The 22,201-nt window shown below is 45.8% G+C and overlaps 1 protein-coding gene across 1 annotated transcript in view; it reads right to left on the minus strand.

Moving 5' to 3' along the window:
- LOC120065031 (nuclear receptor corepressor 2-like) overlaps nt 1–22,201 on the minus strand; it is a 193,882-nt gene that overhangs the window by 46,711 nt on the left and 124,970 nt on the right. Inside the window, exons 13-17 of the mRNA XM_039015724.1 lie at nt 21,712–21,766; nt 21,499–21,597; nt 10,331–10,512; nt 7,459–7,619; nt 5,167–5,229 (exon numbers count right to left, since the gene is read on the minus strand). Coding sequence (XP_038871652.1) covers nt 5,167–5,229; nt 7,459–7,619; nt 10,331–10,512; nt 21,499–21,597; nt 21,712–21,766 — 560 coding nt within the window. The remainder of the gene's footprint in view (nt 1–5,166; nt 5,230–7,458; nt 7,620–10,330; nt 10,513–21,498; nt 21,598–21,711; nt 21,767–22,201) is intronic.

The following is a 22,201-nucleotide window of genomic DNA, read 5'->3' on the forward strand; positions in this document are numbered from 1 at the left end:
TTTATGAGCATCTTTCGGTCATCTCTTAGGCTGAATTTGGTGGGACGCCCTGTCCTAGCTAGACTGCCAGTGGTCTGGAATTTTCCCCATTTGTAGATGATCTGTTGGACAGTGGAATGATGTTCTTCGAATTGCTTGGAAATGGATTTGTAACCCCCTCCCAGACTCATGGTCATCAATTGTGTTACCACACCCTCATATGGTTCAGACCAAACCAAGTTTCTAATCTTTATGGAAGGCTGGACCCTCCCAAGGTACTCTAATTATTTCCTAATCATTTGCACCTGTTTTGGTGCACCTGATCCTAATTTTTCCTGCTTGAGGAAATTAAATTTTTGTTTATTTTAATTGCATAACATTGTCAAAGTACATTTTTGTGTGTGTTATATGTTAAATTGGGTTACTTTCATCAATGAATGTGGTTGCAATTTAGCTCAAATACCCATGTGTCCAAATATAATAAATAAATTAAAAAAGACCACTTTCCAAAGGGTGTACTTACTTTTTCACATGACTGTATACACACAAACACTACCTCAGTCCAAAACTTGACTGTCATATTCCCTCTCAGGCCTGTGTGAATGTACAACCCATCAAGTGTTAAAACTAGACTGGGTATTTCATTTTAAATATTCATTACAGGTGTGGAAGGCAAAGCAGGAGAGATGTGAGGGACAGAAAGAGAGAGAGAGAGGGCCGGACAACCAGGTTCTTTCCAAGAGAGAAGAACACGTGATCAACACCTATTAACCTTTTACAGCCTTGTCCCGGGGTGCAGGGAGACAGCCCACTGAGCCCAGAGCACACAAGTCCAGCCAGACACCCTGCTACGTGCCACACCAAGAACACACACACACACACTTTGCTCTACCCAGTGAACCTGAAGCAATAACACTGCAATTCATTCACTGGAAGTCAAGGGTCAGTTTGTTACAACTCACTTTCACAGATTCAGTCCATTCAGTTTAACCAGAGCACAGAAACAATCCCAAGCAGCTCCAGTTCCATCGGCCTCAGGTCCTGGCCAGTGGAGCAACACACAAGAGGAAGCAGGCATCCAATCAGCTGCTGCTCAGCTAGAGCAGGTGGCAAACTCAATCAACCAATTACGATCCTCCATTTCCATAAAAGCTCCTCCCATCGACGGCACAATCAACACCTAGTGAGTGTCCTCCTTCTCATGTGCTTGTCACTCCAGCTGTCCCTCGTGCCCCTGGTCTGTATCACACTATCGGCAGTCTGATCTCTGTGGAGAAGGCAGGTAGTGATTCCACTCCAGAGGGGCAGAGAAAGAAAACAGCTAGGTTCCAGCTCAGCCTCCACACCCCTCCTGCTGGCCTGATACTGGAGCCAGTGTCAGGTTGACATGCTCAAAACAGCACATGCTCTGCGTCTTGCCTCTCCCTTGCTTTTTCCTCGCCCTTTCACTTCCCACACTCTCTCGCTCGCTCTCCGTCAGGGCTAGTCCGTTGTTCTCCGCCAGGTCCTTCCCCAATGGCTGCTGTCTAAAAGGACTTTCACAGGAAAGTGGGACTGTGGGGCGGTGCTATGTGCTCAGCCTCTCTCTCCCCTCATCTGATCTCTCCTCTATCTTTCCCTTTTTTCTCCCCTCCCTCCCTCCCTCCCCCTCCCTCCCTCCCTCCCTCCCTCCCTCCCTCCCTCCCTCCCTCTTTCACTCTCACTGCCAGCAGGCAGAGCTGCACACACACACACACACACACACACACAAACACATAAACACACACACACACACACTCCCTCAGTCTCTCTTTTTCGCTTGCTTACTCTCTCTCTAACACATACACAGCTAGTCTGAGGGTAAACAGAGGAGAGAGAGTGAGAGCAGGGGAGTTGAGCTAGAGGGACAATGGAGGAGAGGAAGAGAAAGGGGGAGTTGATGTTGATACCATGAGAAAGCATAAAGGGTTTCACATTTTTCCTGACTGACCTGCTTTTCATCCTGAATGTGACCCCTCTCCAGTCTACAACAACACCGAGAAAGGGAGAGCCGAAAATGAAAAAAAGTATAATAATCTTCCACAGCTCCTGCCAATCTGGGCCTGTGCCATCCCCTCCCATCTCAGGACACACTGACTGGGAGGCCAGAGTAAAGAGTTTGGAGCGCGAGAGCGCGAGAGGAAAGGAAGGGGGGAGAATGCTCTGGCCTGATCCACTCCAACAGTCCAGAGCACAGCAGAACACAACAGAGAAAGCTCTACCTACTACTCCTTTAAAAGGACCTGTACAGTACTACAGCAGGCATGAGGGAGCGACCCGATTATCCAGCTGCCTGGCTGCTCAAGTAAGCCTGCCAGATTAGAGAACTTACATAACAAACACTAGCCAAGGAGTGAGTACACACACACTCCCCCCACACCCTACCTTACCTGGCTCTACAGTGCGACCATTTTAATCGCATTTCCGCATTAAAAATAGATGTGTGTGGACTGAAAAAGTAAAGTATGAGCATATGTGCGAGTTGTGATATACAGCAAAAAAGTATTTCTGCCGTTTTGTTTAATTGCTGGTAGCTAATCACACAAAGAACTAGAGTCCCATATATCTCACCTCGAGCAGCAACAGTGCCTTGGGCGCTCTGCGCACTGTGAGTGAAGTGCTGAAAGATTAATTTTTAAAAGTGCACAGGCATAGAAGTTGGTTGAATTTACCCAAAAGTCTACTAAACGTGACTGACTCCTGTTTCTTGGTTATTTACATGGGTTTGTTTACACACTAAGTTGTTTTTCAATGTTAGTTTGAGCTTGCTCAACTGCTAGGGAAGAGACGTCAGAGAATCTTCTCTCAGACAGACCTGGGCGTCCCACCCAATGATGTATATATACCCTGTATTTGTGATGTAACGTATTGGCCGATGAGAAGCTTTGAAGCCACCAGTCGGCCATATTGGCACTCCCCAGTAGGAGCAGTCCTCCATAGTAATGAATGGAATTCTACAGTATTCAATTAAATGTTTCAGGGACAGAATTACATGTATTTAAGTATTTAGTTGTAGCGGGGACAGTAACATTAGTATGTTATATATTATTTTATTTTTATGTTTCACTCAAATAACATAATTGAAAAGTATGCTTTTAGGTGTCTGTAATATAATAAATGTGTCAAAAATGAATCTAGACATTTAAAAATGCATTTCTATTGCTTCCAAAATATATATATTTTACAATGGAGGATGAGTGTCAAGACGGAGGCGCGGTGGCTTCAAAACATTGCCCTTGTCAGTCCTCTAGTGTATATATAAATGATTGGTCCCACCACATAACTGGCCCGCCCCTTAAAGGGGCAGCTGAACATTTTTCTCTCACCTAAGTGACTCAAATATTTGAGGGTACATTGTACTTGATTGAGCATGGCACACTCCCAAAACCTTTTATTCATGAACTTTTAATAATTTCTTATAATAAAAACTCTCCCTCAAATACATTAATTGTGCTCCTAAACGTATTTGTGTGCTTCTAAATTGTTCAACTAAGGCGCGCATAGAATCCTACCTTAATTACACACACCACACACACACTAAAAGGGATATACAAGAACAAGGGAGGGAGACTTAACAAAGTTCTACAATCCCTTGTTAAAGATGCCAGGCTTTTTGACCAGGAAAGACAAGGGCAAACCGTCAACGTTTGTGGCCTTGCCATCCCATGGGGGATTCCTGGCACTGCCACGCTGAAATGCTGCCATGCTATGAATGTCATTATTGAGATCTTTTTAGCACAAGGGGACAAACACATTAGCATGAGGAGATGTAAGCCTCTTTAAAACATATACAGGTCAAGCTCCTGGAAGTGGAGTGTGCACCTTGACTGTCGGGCTGGCATTTACATTCAGGCCAGGGTTAGGGGAGCGGGGCTGGGACTGGTGGGCTACTCTACATATGAGGAGCCGTGGAGGGGGAAGCCCTTTTGGCAGGCATGGTTACTGGCTGATGAGCAATGGCGGAGTGGGGGGGTGAATGATCCCCTCCCCCCTGGACAGGGGCCCTGTGGTTGTGGTTACATAAGCCCTTCATAGAAGCCCAGCTCCCACCGGGCTGCAGGACTAATCCCCTGGGATGCAGCGGCCCACTAATCCCAGTGCGGGAGAATGGAGTTGAAGACATTAAGCAGGATTACTACTCAGGGCCATGTTCAAGGGCCAGCGCCAGTCATTACAACAGCACCCCGAGACTGAGTCTGCAGACTGCCAGCAGCAGGAGAAATAACACCACACCACGAGACAGAATGACTGGGTGTCTGCTGTATAGGATTTCTCCCTTCACTAGCACATTCATGGTGATAAAGGAACTTCTTTCGAAAAAATAGGATTACACAACAGATCGGCTAGTGCTCTGCTGAATTACAAGACAGTTATTAGTCATACCCAGAACTGAAAATCATACAGAGAATCCATGACACGTCATCAAAACAGGCCAAAACCGTCCCGCATGGTGTTTTTTGGGGGGCTCCCCAAAGTTTTTCAGTAAAGTTTTTGAGGAAATCTGTTCCCAAGTATTCCCATAAAAAAAGTAATCAAGTAATCAAGCTAAGGAATGATTGTTATTGTCAAATACAATATTTTATTGGGCTTAGTTGTGGTCAATTTGCAGAGTACAAGTTATTATAATTACGTTGTGGCCCATTGACCATACACTCCGAGGCTGAATCTAGTTACCTACCACTGCTGTAGACTGAGCTGTGTGCAGCACACGCAACACAACTACACCACAGCAAACAGACAGGCAGAATCACAGCCACCTGCAGGACCCACAGGCCAGGCGAGGCCAGGGTAATCTTCAGTCAAAGACAATAAACAGGCCATGTAAAGAGTAAACAGACTTCTGCAGTTGGAGCTGTTCTAGCCAAAGATAAGAGGGTGGGACTTTTACAGTGGCTTCAGAAACAGCCATGGCAGGCGTAGCAGCAGAGTGGAGCCCCACACAGCTCTGCAAACAGACAGACAGACAGACAGCACGTGGCTCCAGCCTAGCCTATCTGACAGGAAGTCACAGGCACATGCACTTGTCACCACTTTCGAGAAAACCTCGCCAAGCTAATTCTATGGGCGGTTTTCTCTTTGACAAGGAAAGTTTTCTTTTGAATGACAATGGCGCTGCTGGGTCGTATTTCAAACACAGAGGTAACTTGTTTTTGTTTGATTTTTCTTTACCTTTTTTGGCGGTTTCCATCTCCTCCTCAGTCCAGCGAGAGCTCTCATTCATCTCCAGATTGGCTGAAAGGATAAAAGCAGAACCACCACGTTAGAAAGCGGGCAGGAGGGAGGGGAGGGAAGTCTCAAGTAGACAGAGAGAGCGAGCGACTGACTGACCGAGAGAGAGAGGGAGAGACAGAGAGAGAGAAAAGAAAGAGAAAAGCTAGGGGGCAGGGTTGTCTTTGCTGCTTGCTGGTGCAGCACGGTAGAGCCGGTCGACAGGGGCTGTTAGTTTAAGAGGAGAAAGTCAGTTAATGATTAGAGACATAATAAGTGGTTGTTCCACCTGTATACAGTAGGGACCAGCCTGACCCTGGCAGAAGAGAAGACAGGAAAGAAAACGAGAAGAGGAGATGAGCTGTGGTTTCAGTGCTGTTGTGTCCTCTCTGTAGGGCTGTGACGGGCACAGTAACAGCAGGCGAGGAAGGAGAAACAAGCCCAGTAACAGTGAGAAGAGAAACTAGAGATACTGATCAGAACAAAGCCCCTCTGGCTGGATCAGGCCACCTGGGGATTCCCAGGGACAAACCCACAGCAGCAGGAGCAACCAACCACCCACTGAAGTGTTGAAACATCAAAACCCTAATCGCCTACAGCTACAGCGAGTGTGTGTGTGTGTGTGTGTGTGTGTGTGTGTGTGTGTGTGTGTGTGTGTGTGTGTGTGTGTGTGTGTGTGTGTGCGTGTATATAAAGGCAGCCTTGCAAACTGCAGAGAGAATAAAAAGCTGAGACAGATGAGTATTGCTGCCTTAATGAGTACGTTTAGGATACTTTAAAGAAATTAGACGGGGAAACTCGCATTAACGCCCATTGTGTACATTGCCCTACATTGTCAATGAGCCATGTGGTGCATTCTGGGCAATTCTGGGAAGGGGAGTGCACTCCAAGGAGTGAATGGGAGTCAATTGGGCGCTAGCTGTACATAGTCCATCTGTAAATAGCCCACCCAATCTACCTACCTCATCCCCATACTGTTTTTATTTACTTTTCTGCTCTTTTGCACACCAGTATCTCTACTTGCACATCATCATCTGCTCATTTATCACTCCAGTGTTAATCTGCTAAATTGTAATTACTTTGCTACTATGGCCTATTTATTGCCTACCTCCTCATGCCTTTTGCACACAATGTATATAGACTTTCTTTTTTTCTACTGTGTCATTGACTTGTTTATTGTTTATTCCATGTTATTCCATGTGTAACTGTGTTCCTGTCTGTGTCACACTGCTTTGCTTTATCTTGGCCAGGTCGCAGTTGTAAATGAGAACTTGTTCTCAACTTGCCTACCTGGTTAAAAAAAGGTGATTAAAAAAAAATATTTTTAATTTTTAAAATAGTTCAAAAACCCAACATTAGCATGAATTACGTAAACAAAAAGCACAACATTACAAATCTTTTCCGAGATAGTGATAATTAACTTGTTCTCTGTAATATCGTATAGCTTTGAAATCGTGACATTACATACTTAAAAAATAGGCACACTGACTAATAATCTGACTTTTAGAAGGGATTGCGTGACGATTATCTTAGCAACCGCGTGACGCAGCATAACAATGTGAACGCAATTGATCGACAGTCTGTTGGTATTTTGGTATTTTATTACGATCCCCATTAGCAAAAGTAGCAGCTACTCTTCCTGGGGTCCACACAAAACATGACATAATACAAAACATCAATAGACAAGAACAGCTCAAGGACTGAACTACATACATTTATGTAGGGGCACTATACGTTCCTCCATTCACTGGCCATTGAGATTCCCATCTCCTCATTTCTTAAAGCATCCCTGGTATTTTCTCATTAAGTATCAATTTATTGTCTCTCTCTTGTTTAGGCAAAAATGATCTTAAAGGCACCTTCCAGGCCAAGGTGTGTGTGTGTTCGGTGCACGTGTCAAATTGTTTTGAGACAGATCTACAGTGCACCCTTGTGGTGTGGGATATCAGGAGGGAAATAAACACAACAATGACGGGAGTGTTCATATGCTCAGTTCACATTAAATCAGGTGGACCTACTAAACAGACGTGCTTCAGCAATATCATGGCCATATTTGTCCTTCAAACATACCGCCAATCAGCGACATTTCAGACCAAAATACAGACGTTAAATATTTCTGCTCAGAGAGAACCTGGCTCTTTCGGTTTATGAGTTGTGTGATGAAAATCTAGTCAGGTGAAAAGAGCAGTGGGTGAAGATGCAGTGAAAGACATCATGCGGCAGTGTAGACTATAGCAGTAGAGTGAGACGTACCGAGTTCACCGCTGAGCGGCGGCGTGGCGGTCTCCTCCACCTCGCTGGTCATGGAGCGGGTGATGCGGCCCTTGCGACGGCCCTGGCTGTTAGCCGTGCGTCGACCCTTTAAGGCCACCGTGGGCTCTTTGTCTTCCCCGTCCTCACCAGAGGTGTCGTCCCTGCAGGGAGAGTGTCAGTCACACCACCTTCATCATCATGATTACCCTCCTCTTCCTCACTGCCTGGCCTGCACATGTGTACTGTTTAGTTTGTTAACTTAAAACCTGAAAAAGTGCAGAGGTCTGTCTGGGTTAAAAAACAGAAAATAACTACAGTATGTGCCAAGGCACACACAGACGTGCACAGGCACGCACACACACAGGCCTCAAGGCTCAGGAGAGTAGTTTGGAGTTTTGCAAGCATGGCGATATATCCCGTCAGTGTCATGGCAGGCTAACAGATAAACAGTGATTTTGTAGCCGGTGTTCTTCCATTCATTTTCAACAGGTCCGGCATCATTATTCTAAGGCGGGCCTGTCCTGCTACCTTGCACACCAGATATAGCAGCGTCAGCTGTGCCAGGGGTTACAGGCAGCCACCACAGGGGGAGTGGAAGTCAGGGACTCCTCTGCCTGCTCTCCTCAGCCCAAGTACTGGAAGCACTGAAGATGCTTCATCATGATCAACACCACTCATTCAGACAGGCAGGACAACTCCTGTTCACTGTTCTGTTTGTCAGCAGCACCAAACAACTCCAACTTGTCCAACCTCTGTTCAGAGAGCTGGGAGCCTCACTAGAAGATTGGACATGATGATGGACTTCCAACATTCACTGTTCTTCCCTGTGAAACATGCGACTCTCATGAAGACAACAACACTGCATTGAGTGAGTGCTGTTCCACTGCTCACATAGATTGCAGTGCTCAGCAGCACTGACTGATTTCACCATCCTCCTCTCCATCACGCTGGAACTGTGCCTACAGAGATGCCAGGGCAAGGCAGCATCACACAGCAGATCACACACTCTGGAGCTCCCAGCTCTGGAGACTTGCTGGATTATTGTAGCAACCGACAGTACAGTAACTGTGCTGCTAGGCTGTCAATCATATCACTTTTCCCCCCATCGAAAAATAAAATAAGTATGGAATCTTAAAAATGTGACTTTTGGTAGCCTATTGGGAGTGAGAGAAGAAAAACAGGAAAACAGCTGTTTATAAAAGTAGGAGGATTAAATAGTTTCCCCCCCTCAATCTACACACAATACCCCATAATGACAAAGCGAAAACAGGTTTATTGAAATTTAAAATATAAAACAGAAATACCTTTCTTACATAAGTATGAGATTCAAAATTGAGCTCAGGTGCATCCCGTTTCCATTGATCATCCTTGAGATGTTTCTACAACTTGATTGGAGTCCACCTGTGGTAAATTCAATTGATTGGACATGATTTGGAAAGGCACACACCTACCTATATACGGTTCCACAGTTGACAGTGCATGTCAGAGCAAAAACCAAGCCATGAGGTCAAAGGAATTGTCCGTAGAGCTCCGAGACTGGATTGTGTCGAGGCACAGATCTGGGGAAGGGTACCAAAACATTTCTGCAGAATTGAAGGTCCCAAAGAACACAGTGGCCTACATCATTCTTAAATGGAAGAAGTTTCAAACAACCAAGACTCTTCCTAGAGCTGTTCCCCCAGCCAAACTGAGCAATCTGGGGAGAAGGGCTTTGGTCAGGGAGGTGCCCAAGAACCCGATGGTCAGTCTGACAGAGCTCTAAAGTTCCTCTGTGGAGTTGGGAGAACCTTCCAGAAGGACAACCATCTCTGCAGTACTCCACCAATCAGGCTTTATGGTAGATTGACCAGACGGAAGCCACTCCTCAGTAGAAGGCACATGACGGCCTGCTTGGAGATTTCCAAAAGGCACCTAAAGGACTCTCAGACCATGAGGAACAAGATTCTCTGGTCTGATCAAACCAAGATTGAACTCTTTGGCCTAAATGCCAAGCGTCACATCTGAAAGAAACCTGGCACCATCACTACGGTGAAGCACGGTGGTAGTAGCACCATGCTGTGGGGATGTTTTTCAGCAGCAGGGACTGGGAGACTAGTCAGGACCGAGACAAAGATGAACGGGTCAAAGTAGAGAGAGATCCTTGATGAAAACCTGCTCCACAGCGCTCAGGACCTCAGACTGGGGCGAAGGTTCACCTTCCAACAGGACAATGACCCTAAGCACACAGCCAAGATAACGCAGAAGTGCCTTTGGGACAAGTCTCTGAAAGTCCTTTAGTGGCCCAGCTAGAGCCTGGACTTGAACCCAATCTAATATCTCTGGAAAGACCTGAAAATAGCTGTGCAGCGACGCTCCCCATCCAATCTCAGAGCTTGAGAAGAGAAGAATGGGAGAAACTCCAAAAATACAAGCTTGTAGTGTCATAACAAAGAAGATTAGAGGCTGTAATCGCTGCCAAAGGAGCTTCAACAAAGTACTGAGTAAAGGGTCTAAATACTTATGTAAAAGTGATATTTCAGTTGTTTTATTTAAAATTTTTGCAAAAAAGGCCTTTCAATTTGACAGAGTATTTTGTGTAGATCATTGACAAAAAATGACAAATTAAATACATTTTAATCCCAACAAAATGTGGGAAAAAATACTTTCTGAAGGCACTGTAGGTTTAAAACCTCTGAAAAAATTTAATAAGGAATCTTAAAAATGTGACTTTTGGTAGCCTACTGGGAGTGAGAAAAAGAAAAACAGCTGTTTTTAAAAGTAAGAGATTATTACTTTTCCTAATCTAGTCAGGGTTATGATGATTACCCTTCCTGGTCTAGTCAGGGCAGCCAAATCTAACTCCATTTAGAGAGAGGAAGGCAAGCAAACTCACTTCATTACATCCTCCTTTTCTTCCCCCTCAGTCTTCTCCTCCTCCCTCTCTCCCTCCTTCTCTTTCTCCTTCTCCTCCTTGTCCTCCTGGCTGCTGCGGTTCACTTGTTGTTGTTGTTGTTGCTGTTGTTGTTGTTGCTGTTGTTGCTGCTGCTGCTGTTGCTGCTGCTGCTGTTGGCCATGCTGTTGGGGTGGAAGAAAAGACAGCAACATTTAGTTAGTTACAAACATGATCCCTGGTAACAGGAAACATGGTGTGAACACGCACACACAGACGCACAGACTACATGCACACTTCCAGACATGTAAAACATAAGAACCTATATACACACACAAAAACATGAGCCGTGTAGTAGTGTTGAGACTACATGCACACTTCCAGACATGTAAAACATAAGAACCTATATACACACACAAAAACATGAGCCGTGTAGTAGTGTTGAGGTCATTCTGCCATCAATATCAGTAGGTACACCACAAGGACAGCCCATATGCCTTCCTTCATCTGGCACCCAGAACCACTTCCTCTTCCACTTCCTGTCTGTCTGGGCTCAGGTTCATATCATGAAAGAAATACTGCAGACTGCCAAAGACCTGCCACTAACACTGTTATAACTGGTGGAAACTACACTTATTTGAGCATTGTAAAGGACAGTTGCCTCAGTATATGGGAATTGTGCTGTGTGCTAAGGTATTTATCTGTAAATGGCTTTCTAGCTAGAGGTGAAGCCAATCCAATCCCATGTCTACTCTAATAACAGAGTCATTACATCTAGCTCTGGGCATGGAAACACAAAAAAGGCAGAGAACGAGAGTAAGAGAGGTGGAGGCTAAATCAAAATGGACCTTTCTCAGAGATACCTTCCTCCATTTGAACCATGTCACTAGACTTGATGTCCCACCTCTCTCAAAGATTAACTCAACCCAACGCAAATAAAAGCCATAACACTGATTGATTCTCCAGTGGATAAACATGGTCTCCCTCTCTCTCCCCCTCTCCCTCCCTCCCAATGGGAACCTGGAGACAACAAACAGCAGCCCAATCATCTCAATAGACTGCCATTATCTCTATGGAGTCATGCACCTCAACAGACCGAACAGCAAACTCACGGCCATTCACAGGTGTCTTAAATGAGTCGGGCCCAGGCAGGTGATATCTAAAAGCCTGCTACTGTATCTCTGCTACTCTGCTTAACAAACAAAAAAAACAAAAATATTAATCAAGGCTGGGCGCTGATTAGCTTTTTTGTTGTTATTACTACGTACTCACACGCCTCTTGTTCTCTCTCTAGGTGTCATTAACGTTAGCTGTTGTGGTCCTGTTGAGCCATTTCCTCTACTCTCCCATTTCCCTCTCTTTTCCTACAAATCTCTCACTCGCCGACTCCCTCGCTCCCTCCCTATGTTCTCTCCCTGTGTTATTAGCGTTAGCCCCAGTGCTCAAGCAGCTCTGTTAACAAACCCGTAGTGTTTGTGTGCTGAGCTAAACGTTGACTAGCTAGGTAATGAGCTGAGGTGTCTCTGGGAGAAATGAGGAGACACCCAGCCACGACCACAGAAAGGTCGCTGGCTAATTAATGCACCATTTCATTAGCACCCACCACACCACCGTTGGATTAAATGCCTAACACCTGATCTGGGCCTAAGTAATAACTGGGAGCTAATTAGCAATGGAAACCACCTGTTTAAAAAAAATCTCGTCAATACGGACACATTAGTGCTGACACGAAGGGGGAGCACAATGGCACGAGTCACATAATCGGTGTGCTGCTTGCATGATGACCTATCCTCTACTGATCCCACTGCTCAAGACAGAGTCCCATGGGTATGTTACCTCTACATGTAAGTTCTACTGACAAACGTCCTTCACCTAATGCCTTCAAGTGTGGAGTGGCGGTCAGGAAATTTTGGCAGCTGGTGATTGTCAAGCATATAACTGTCGGTCTAACGGTTATTGAAAGTTAACTTCTCTAGGATAGGGGACAGCATTTTCACTTTGGATGAATAGCGTGCCCAGAGTGAACTGCCTCCTACTCTGTCCCAGATGCTAATATATGCATATCATTATTACTATTGGATGATGTCTGTGAGTATAACGTAACTCATATGGCAGGCAAAAATCTGAGAAAATATCCAAACAGGAAGTGTGAATTCTGAGGCTGGTCGATTTTCAACTCATCGCCTATTCAAATCCCAGTAAGATATGGATCTGTTTGCACTTCCTACGCCTTCCACTAGATGTCAACTGTCTGTAGAACGTTGAATTAAGCCTCTACTGTGATGTTGAGCCAGATGGGAGGTGTTTCAGTCAGTGGTCTGGCAGATTGCCAGTTCCTGGTCACACGCATTCCACATGATATCGCCTTGCGTTCCATTACTTCTGTAGACACAAAGGAATTCTCCGGTTGGAACGTTATTGAATATTTATGATAACATCCTGAAGATTGATTCTCTACTTAGTTTGACAAGTTTATTCGACCTGTAATATAACTTTTTGAAGTTTTCGTCCGACGTTATGTGGGACCTGCACGAGCGTTTGGACATGTGTACTAAACGTGCTAGCAAAAGTAGCTACTTGGACATAATTAATGGACATTATCGAACAAAACAACAATTTATTGTGGAACTAGGATTCCTGGGAGTGCATTCTGATGAAGATCATCAAAGGTAAGGGAATATTTATGATGTCATTTCGTATTTCTGTTGACTCCAACATGGCGGAGAAATGTTGTTTATATCTGAGCGCCGTCTCAGATTATTGCATGGTTTGCTTTTTCCGTAAAGTTTTTTTGAAATCTGACACAGCGGTTGCATTAAGAACAAGTCTATCTTTAATTCTATGTAAAACATGTATCTTTCATCAAAGTTTATGATGAGTATTTCCGGTATTTGATGTGGCTCGCTGCAATTTCTCCGGATATTTTGGAGGCATTTCTGAACATGGCACCAATGTAAACTGAGATTTGTGGATATAAATATACACATTATCGAACAAAACATACATGTATTGTGTAACATGATGTCCTGAGTGTCATCTGATGAAGATCATCAAAGGTTAGTGATTCATTTTATCTCTATTTCTGCTTTTTGTGACTCCTCTCTTTGGCTGGAAAATGGCTGTGTGTGTTTTTGTGGCTATGTACTGACCTAACATAATCGTTTGGTGTGCTTTCGCCGTAAATCCTTTTTGAAATCAGACATGTTGGCTGGATTCACAACATGTGTAGCTTTAATTTGGTGTCTTTCATGTGTGATTTCATGAAAGATTGATTTTTATAGTAATATGTTTGAATTTGGCGCGCTGCATTTTTACTGGCTTTTGACCAAGTGGGACGTTAGCGTCCCACATACCCTAGAGAGGTTAATGAACAAACACATTTAGCTTTTCCTGACTTCCACACATAGCCTACAAACCACTGATGCAGACCTATGGAACATCTACATTTTAATAAGTCTAATAAATCCATGTAATATAGACTACACCATCACAATATATCCATTTATTTTAGACGGGTCTAAAGAGGCATGATTTGAAGAAAATGTTGTCTATTTCAGAAGAACAGATAATCATACTCTGACTTGTCCTTATGTTAGTTCCTGATCTGGCTATGCCATATGGCTGTGGGCTACACTAGCTCATTTAGCTGACAAGATTTGCTTAGAATTCCGTGGCATTAATTTATAGTAGGAATAATACAATTGAACAAAGCTGAATAAAATATAAATATTTTCTCCTAATGATTTGAGGAAGTGTGAACATGCAGTTGTAAGAAGACTGCATGAATCAGGCCTTCATGGTCAAATTACTGCAATGAAACCACTACTAAAGGACACTAATAATAAGAAGAGACATGCTTGGGCAAAGAAACGCGAGCAATGGAAATTAGACCAGTGGAAATCTGTCCTTTGGTCTGATGAGTTCAAATTTAAGATTCTTGGTTCCAACTGCAGTGTCTTTGTGAGACGCAGGTGAACGGATGATCTCCGCATGTGTGGATCCAACTGTGAACCATAGAGGAAGAGGTGTGATGGTGCTTTGCTGGTGACACTGTCTGTGATTTATTAGAACTCAAGGTACACTTAACCTGCATGGCTACCACAGCATTCTGCAGCGATACGCCATCCCATTTGGTTTGCGCTTTGTGGGACTATCGTTTGTTTTACAACAGGACAATGACCCAACACCTCCAGGCTGTGTAAGGGCTATTTGACCAAGAAGGCGAGTGATGAGTGCTGCATCAGATGACCTGGCCTCCACAATCACCTGACCTCAACCCAAATGAGATGGTTTGGGATGAGTTGGACAACAGCGTGAAGGAAAAGCAGTCAACAAGTGCTCAGCATATGTGGGAACTCCTTCAAGACTGTTGGGAAAACATTCCAGGTGAAGCTGGTTGAGAGAATGCCAAGAGTGTGCAAAGCTGTCATCAAGGCAAAGGGTGGCTACTTTGATGAACCTCAAATATAAAATACATTTTGATTTGTTTAACACTTTTTTGGTTACTACATGATTCCATGTGTTATTTCATAGTTTTGATATCTTCACTATTATTCTACAACATAGAAAATAGTACAAATAAAGAAAAACCCTTGAATGAGTAGGTGTGTCCAAACTTTTGACTGGTACTGTACACTAAATAATATCTGTGTGAAATTTGTTTTGATTTAGAATGGAACATTATCAGGTACACTACTGACGATGCGCTCCCCAAATTTCACCAGTCTCACTGTTCATGAACTCTTGGAAGTGCTTGCACAAAGGATAGTAACATCTCATCCTGCGTTCTTGGAATCTGAATATCTGGACTAGTCCAGTGACTGCTGAGAAAGATCAGCTGACAACAGGGGAAAGTCCTTGTGGCGGCACGGAGAGACGGCTGACAGGAGGGAATAGACCCCACTGGGACAGTCATGGGGTAGCTTCCCATTTCTGTAGTTTCCCATGCTTCGCAGTATGTTGGAAACACCCGCTTTTAGCTACAGAAAGTCAACATACGAGAATACCCCTAGAGTCTGCGAGAGCGGGGGCGGAAGATGACTCATCGGCTGACAACATGGTAACGACTGGACCGGAAACGACTACGAGTAATGAGAGCACAGCACAAGAGAACACCACAGCAACTGTCACAAGTTCCGCTGCAACAGCGGGCCACAAACAGATGCAGGTATGTGTCTGTGGTTGGAGGAAAGTTACATCACACCATGGGTTGAGGATCCACCAGGGGAAGAAGGGGTGTTTGGGTAAAGAGAGACAGAGGCCCCGCATTGATCACTTTCTGCGAAAGCGATCAAATCAGTCGAATGAAGCACAGCAACTGGACGCAAACCATAGTTTGCAGTGCATCAGTACCACTGTCATGGAGGACGTAAACTCAAGCACCGAAGTAACACCTGAGGTGGAACCAACAACAGGAGTGGAACTCACCCAGCCTCCCAGACCTGCAGTCGAGAGGAGACTACCAGGGCACAGACCGTATGTGAAGTGGCCTGGCGCCAGTGACAAGAAGTTGTGGGAAGCAGTGAATACTGACCTTACCTTGACCCTCGAGAAACTTCGAGGTACAGTGGAGAAGAAGTTGGAGAGGATGGGGGACATCATCTATGAGTACGGGGCAGAAAGCTTTGGAGTGCAAGAGGCAAAAGGCGGGAGAAAGGTTCCAACCCCACCAGTTTCCAGGAGGCAACAAGAAATCAAGCGCCTCGTTCAAGAAAGGAGACAGCTTAAGAAACAGTGGAAGAAGGCCTCGGAAGTGGAAAAGGAGGGCATAGAGGCACTTCAGGCTGACATTAAAACCCGGTTGGCATCCCTCCGTAGAGCAGAGAACCTACGGAAACGCAGAAGGAAGAAAGAACAAACTAGAACTCGATTCTATAAAGATCCCTTCAAGTTCCTTAAAAGTCTCTTCACGAAGGAAAAAAGTGGAGCTCTAAAAACAACAAAGAAAGACCTAGAGGAGCACCTGATAACAACAAACTTTGACTCAAAGCGACATGAACATCTGGCCATCCCATCAGATATCCCACCCATTGAACCCCCGGAACATCATATTGAGACCAGCCCTCCGACATGGAAAGAGGTGGAAAACACAGTTCGACGGGCAAGAACAGCATCAGCCCCGGGGCCAAATGGAGTCCCGTACAAAGTGTATAAGAACGCACCAGACGTCCTGAGGGTCCTCTGGAGGCTTATGAGAACAGCTTGGCAAAAGAAGATAATACCCAAAGTGTGGCGTAGGGCAGGCGGGGTCCTGATCCCTAAGGAGAAGGATGCAGTAAACATCAGCCAATTCCGCCCAATCTCCTTACTGAATGTCGAGGGTAAAATCTTCTTTAGGGTCATTGCCCAGAGGATGTCCGAGTACCTGCAAAGGAATGCGTACGTCGATACATCTGTACAGAAGGCAGGAATATCAGGGTTCTCTGGCTGCTTGGAACACTCCAGCATGATCTGGCACCAGATCCAAATGGCCAAGGTGGAGAAAAGGGACCTTCATGTAGTCTTCCTCGACCTCGCCAATGCATTTGGCTCTGTGCCCCATGAACTCCTGTGGTCTGCCTTCAGATTTTTCCACATACCGGACACCATCACAACCCTGGTGAAGTCGTACTTCCAGGATCTGCAGTTCTGCTTCACCACCTCAGAGTTCACGACCTCATGGCAGTGCCTGAATGTAGGAATAATGGCGGGATGTACCATTTCTCCGTTGGCATTCATAATGGCAATGGAGGTTATCATCAGATCCTCAAAATGGGTTGCTGGTGGACAGCGAGTCGACTCTGGTTTCCGCCTCCCTCCACTCAGAGCCTACATGGACGACATTACAACATTGACCACCACTGTCCCATGCACCAGGAGACTGCTCAGAAAACTCGAGGAGAACATCAGCTGGGCCCGTATGAAGATTAAACCATCCAAGTCACGCAGCATCTCGATTGTGAAGGGAGTACTCTCTGACCTGAAATTCTTCATCGGAGATGACCAAATCCCAACAGTGTCTGAGCAGCCGGTAAAAAGCCTTGGAAGGTGGTATGATGCAAGCCTGAAGGACAAAGACCAGGTGCAACAGCTGCGCAAAGACATCAGTAGTAGCCTACAGTCCATCGACAACACCCAGCTACCTGGAAAGTTAAAGGCCTGGTGTCTGCAGTTTGGTCTCCTACCCCGGGTGTTGTGGCCCCTAGCAGTGTATGAGGTTCCAATCTCAACAGTGGAGAAGATGGAAAGAGGAGTCACAGGCTACTTAAAGAAGTGGCTCGGGGTTCCACGATGCCTTACCACCATAGGCCTCTATGGAGATGGTGTCCTCAAGCTGCCCCTCACCAGTCTAACAGAGGAATTCAAGTGTGCAAAAACCAGGCTCCAGATGACACTGAATGAATCTCGAGACCCAGTGGTGAGCAACAACGCGCCGACCTTGGCAACTGGGCGCAAATGGAGGCCAGGAAAAGCAGTCCAGGAGGCAACAGCAGCCCTCAGACATGCTGACATTGTGGGTCATGTTCAGCAAGGGAGAGGAGGCCTTGGGCTAACTAGCCGTGCTGCTTGGAGTAAGGCCACTGCACCAGAGCGGCGGAAGATGGTAGTGCAGGAAGTACGCCATCAGGAGGAGGCTGCAAGGTGGGCCAAGGCAGTCTCTCTTGCCAAACAAGGACAGTGGACTCGATGGGACAGTGTGGAGAAGAGGAAGATCAGCTGGAAGGATCTGTGGGCCATGGAAGCGAGGCGGTTGAGCTTTTCCATCAGAGCAACATATGACGTCCTTCCAACACCAGTTAATCTTCACCAATGGTATGGTGAAGATCCGGACTGTGCCCTCTGTTCCATGCCAGCCAACCTCAGGCACATTCTCACAGGGTGTAAAACAAGCCTCACCCAAGGACGCTACACTTGGCGTCACAACCAAGTCCTTAAAAACCTTGCTTCCGCCCTGGAGGACAAGCGAGCTGCCACCAACTCCCTACCACCCCCAGCAGCATCACACCCCTTACGGACGACTTTTGTCCGCGAAGGGGCTAAACCACCGAAGAGCGGCTCTACACCATTAGAGCGAGACCAGCTGCGCTTGGCCCGCGACTGGAAAATGCTAGCTGACATTGGCCGGCAACTTGTGTTTCCTCCGGAGATCGCAACCACCACCCTAAGACCTGACATAGTGCTCTGGTCCCGTTCGCTCAAGAAGGTCTTCATCATTGAGCTCACAGTACCCTGGGAGGACTCAGTAGATGAGGCTTATGAGCGAAAACATCTGCGCTATGCCGATCTAGCTGCCGAAGCACGGCATCATGGCTGGAACACAGAAGTCCGACCAGTGGAGGTGGGCTGCAGAGGTTTTGTGGCAACATCTACAACCAGACTGCTTAGAGACCTGGGAATTAAGGGCCAGAGCCAGCGTTCGGCAATCAAAGCTGTATCAGAGGTGGCAGAAGGCAGCAGTCAATGGCTCTGGATGAAGAGGAAAGACCCCAGCTGGGCCCCGAAGTGAGAGGGCCAGGAGGTATGCGGTCAACAATGCTTGACTCAGGGAGGAAGACGCCCCTGCCATGCATAGTCCCATGGGATGTTGGCTATCAACAACAAGGCAACTCCTTTGACTAATTGGGAATGGGACGCAAGCGTAGGATTGATCACCCTGTCGCTGGCCGCCTTTGGGGAGGGTGTATAGTGTGAAAGGCCGAAACACCCTAGGAACCAAAGGTACACTACTGACGATGCGCTCCCCAAATTTCACCAGTCTCACTGTTCATGAACTCTTGGAAGTGCTTGCACAAAGGATAGTAACATCTCATCCTGTGTTCTTGGAATCTATGCATGTGTCTCGAAACAGGGGCAGTGAAAGAAACGCATGTCATCTATGCAGTTAAACAGCGAATGGAGGAAGCTTTTCCCATGGTTCATTTTCATGCCAGCCAGGTAAGCTATCAAATCTAATTTTATTTGTCACATACACATGGTTAGCAGATGTTAATGCGAGTGTAGCGAAATGCTTGTGCTTCTAGTTCCGACAATGCAGTAATAACCAACAAGTAACCTAACAATTCCACAACTACTACCTTATACACACAAGTGTAAAGGGATAAAGAATATGTACATAAAGATATATGAATGAGTGATGGTACAGAACAGCATAGGCAAGATGCAGTAGATGGTATAGAGTACAGTCTATACATATGAGATGAGTAATGTAGGGTATATAAACATAAAGTGGCATAGTTTAAAGTGGCTAGTGATACATGTATTACATAAAGATGGCAAGATGCAGTAGATGATATAGAGTACAGTATATACATATACATATGAGATGAGTAATGTAGGGTATGTAAACATTATATTAAGTGGCATTGTTTAAAGTGGCTACTGATACATTTTTACATAATTTCCATCAATTCCCATTATTAAAGTGGCTGGAGTTGAGTCAGTATGTTGGCAGCGGCCACTAAATGTTAGTGGTGGCTGTTTAACAGTCTGATGGCCTTGAGATAGAAGCTGTTTTTCAGTCTCTCGGTCCCTTCTTTGATGCACCTGTACTGACCTCGCCTTCTGGATGATAGCGGGGTGAACAGGCAGTGGCTCGGGTGGTTGTTGTCCTTGATGATCTTTATGGCCTTCCTGTGACATCGGGTGGTGTAGGTGTCCTGGAGGGCAGGTAGTTTGCCCCCGGTGATGCATTGTGCAGACCTCACTACCCTCTGGAGAGCCTTACGGTTGTGGGCGGAGCAGTTGCCGTACCAGGCGGTGATACAGCCCGACAGGACGCTCTCGATTGTGCATCTGTAGAAGTTTGAGAGTGCTTTTGGTGACAAGCCGAATTTCTTCAGCCTCCTGAGGTTGAAGAGGCGCTGCTGCGCCTTCTTCATAACACTGTCTGTGTGGGTGGACCAATTCAGTTTGTCCGTGATGTGTACACCGAGGAACTTAAAACTTTCCACCTTCTCCACTACTGTCCCGTCGATGTGGATAGGGTGCTCCCTCTGCTGTTTCCTGAAGTCCACAATCATCTCCTTTGTTTTGTTGACGTTGAGTGTGAGGTTATTTTCCTGACACCACACTCCGAGGGCCCTCACCTCCTCCCTGTAGGCCGTCTCGTCGTTGTTGGTAATCAAGCCTACCACTGTAGTGTCGTCCGCAAACTTGATGATTGAGTTGGAGGCGTGCATGGCCACGCAGTCGTGGGTGAACAGGGAGTACAGGAGAGGGCTCAGAACGCACCCTTGTGGGGCCCCAGTGTTGAGGATCAGCGGGGTGGAGATGTTGTTACCTACCCTCACCACCTGGGGGCGGCCCGTCAGGAAGTGCAGGACCCAGTTGCACAGGACGGGGTCGAGACCCAGGGTCTCGAGCTTGATGACGAGTTTGGAGGGTACTATGGTGTTAAATGCTGAGCTGTAGTCGATGAACAGCATTCTCACATAGGTATTCCTCTTGTCCAGATGGGTTAGGGCAGTGTGCATTGTGGTTGCGATTGCGTCGTCTGTGGACCTATTGGGTCGGTAAGCAAATTGGAGTGGGTCTAGGGTGTCAGGTAGGGTGGAGGTGATATGGTCCTTGACTAGTCTCTCAAAGCACTTCATGATGACGGAAGTGAGTGCTACGGGGCGGTAGTCGTTTAGCTCAGTTACCTTAGCTTTCTTGGGAACAGGAACAATGGTGGCCCTCTTGAAGCATGTGGGAACAGCAGACTGGGATAAGAATTGATTGAATATGTCCGTAAACACACCAGCCTATAGGCTTGTTGTAAAGATAAACAATGTGCTTAATATTAGGAAAGTTGACAAACAAATATAGTAGGCCTAGTCTATAGAAAGCTGATGGGATCCTCCTCTTTTTAGTAGATGCCATCTCTCTGTTTTCTCGCGCAATTGCATAACCTGTAGAAATGTTGCGCAACTTGAGCTCACATGAAGTGTTTGATAAAAATTTTGATCACATTTGCATCGATATCAGAGTGATTAGAGGGACAACAGAGTGCTGAGTACCAGGCAGTTAGCAAGTTTGGAAGGCTACTAATGACCATCAGCAGAGCTTGGAGAAGCCTAATTACCGTGACTAAATGGTCACGTGGAATTTGACTGCCTTTATGACTCGTGACCTGGTGTGGCGGTAATACGGTCACAGCAACAGCCCTAGGAGTGGTTTGAGGTTGTTCGAGTTAAGTTCTGTAACTACAGTACCTGGCTCCTGCCACGGCGCCGGTAGTTCCTGCGCACAATGTTCTTGTAGTTCTCGTTCTTTTTGGTCAGGTAGTAGAAGAGGACACATTCTGCCACCGTCTGAAACAAAACACAACATTACTAGGACCTCATCTCCAAAACAAGATGTGAAAAAGACTACTCAAGTGTCAGGTCGATCACTGTGCATGGAGTGAAGGATCTTCCAAACTGTACCTTTCTCTCCAGGAAAGAAGCAATCAGGCCAAAGTTTTTTGGGTGCTGGATGAACCTGTGACACACAGCAGACAGATGAATACGTTTTTAAAAAATGATCTAATAAATGATCTGGAAGCACTCAGTCTTTTGATATGCAAGTAAATTGAGGAGTGAGTGACGCATGTGTAGTTTGGTTGATGGGAGAAGAGGCTCTCATCAGTGCTGACATCACAACACAGTCCCACATCCATCTCTCCAGAGATATCTCACTCTATTATTCATCTAAAGCATGCTCTCATCAACACTAACCTAGAGCTCCCTCACCATACTTCTATCAGCACATCCTGACTAACATTACTTGATATCCCAATAGGATAACACAGCCAGTACTGAGCATTGCTTACATCTCTTCCAACTCTCTCTTATTGATGTGTTTTTATATGAGGCTGAGCGGACAAGACAATTCAGTCTGCATCACATCCACATCTCTCTCTCTACTTTTCTCTCT

The sequence above is a fragment of the Salvelinus namaycush genome, chromosome 1 (assembly GCF_016432855.1).
Source record: "Salvelinus namaycush isolate Seneca chromosome 1, SaNama_1.0, whole genome shotgun sequence".
NCBI lineage: Eukaryota > Metazoa > Chordata > Actinopteri > Salmoniformes > Salmonidae > Salvelinus > Salvelinus namaycush.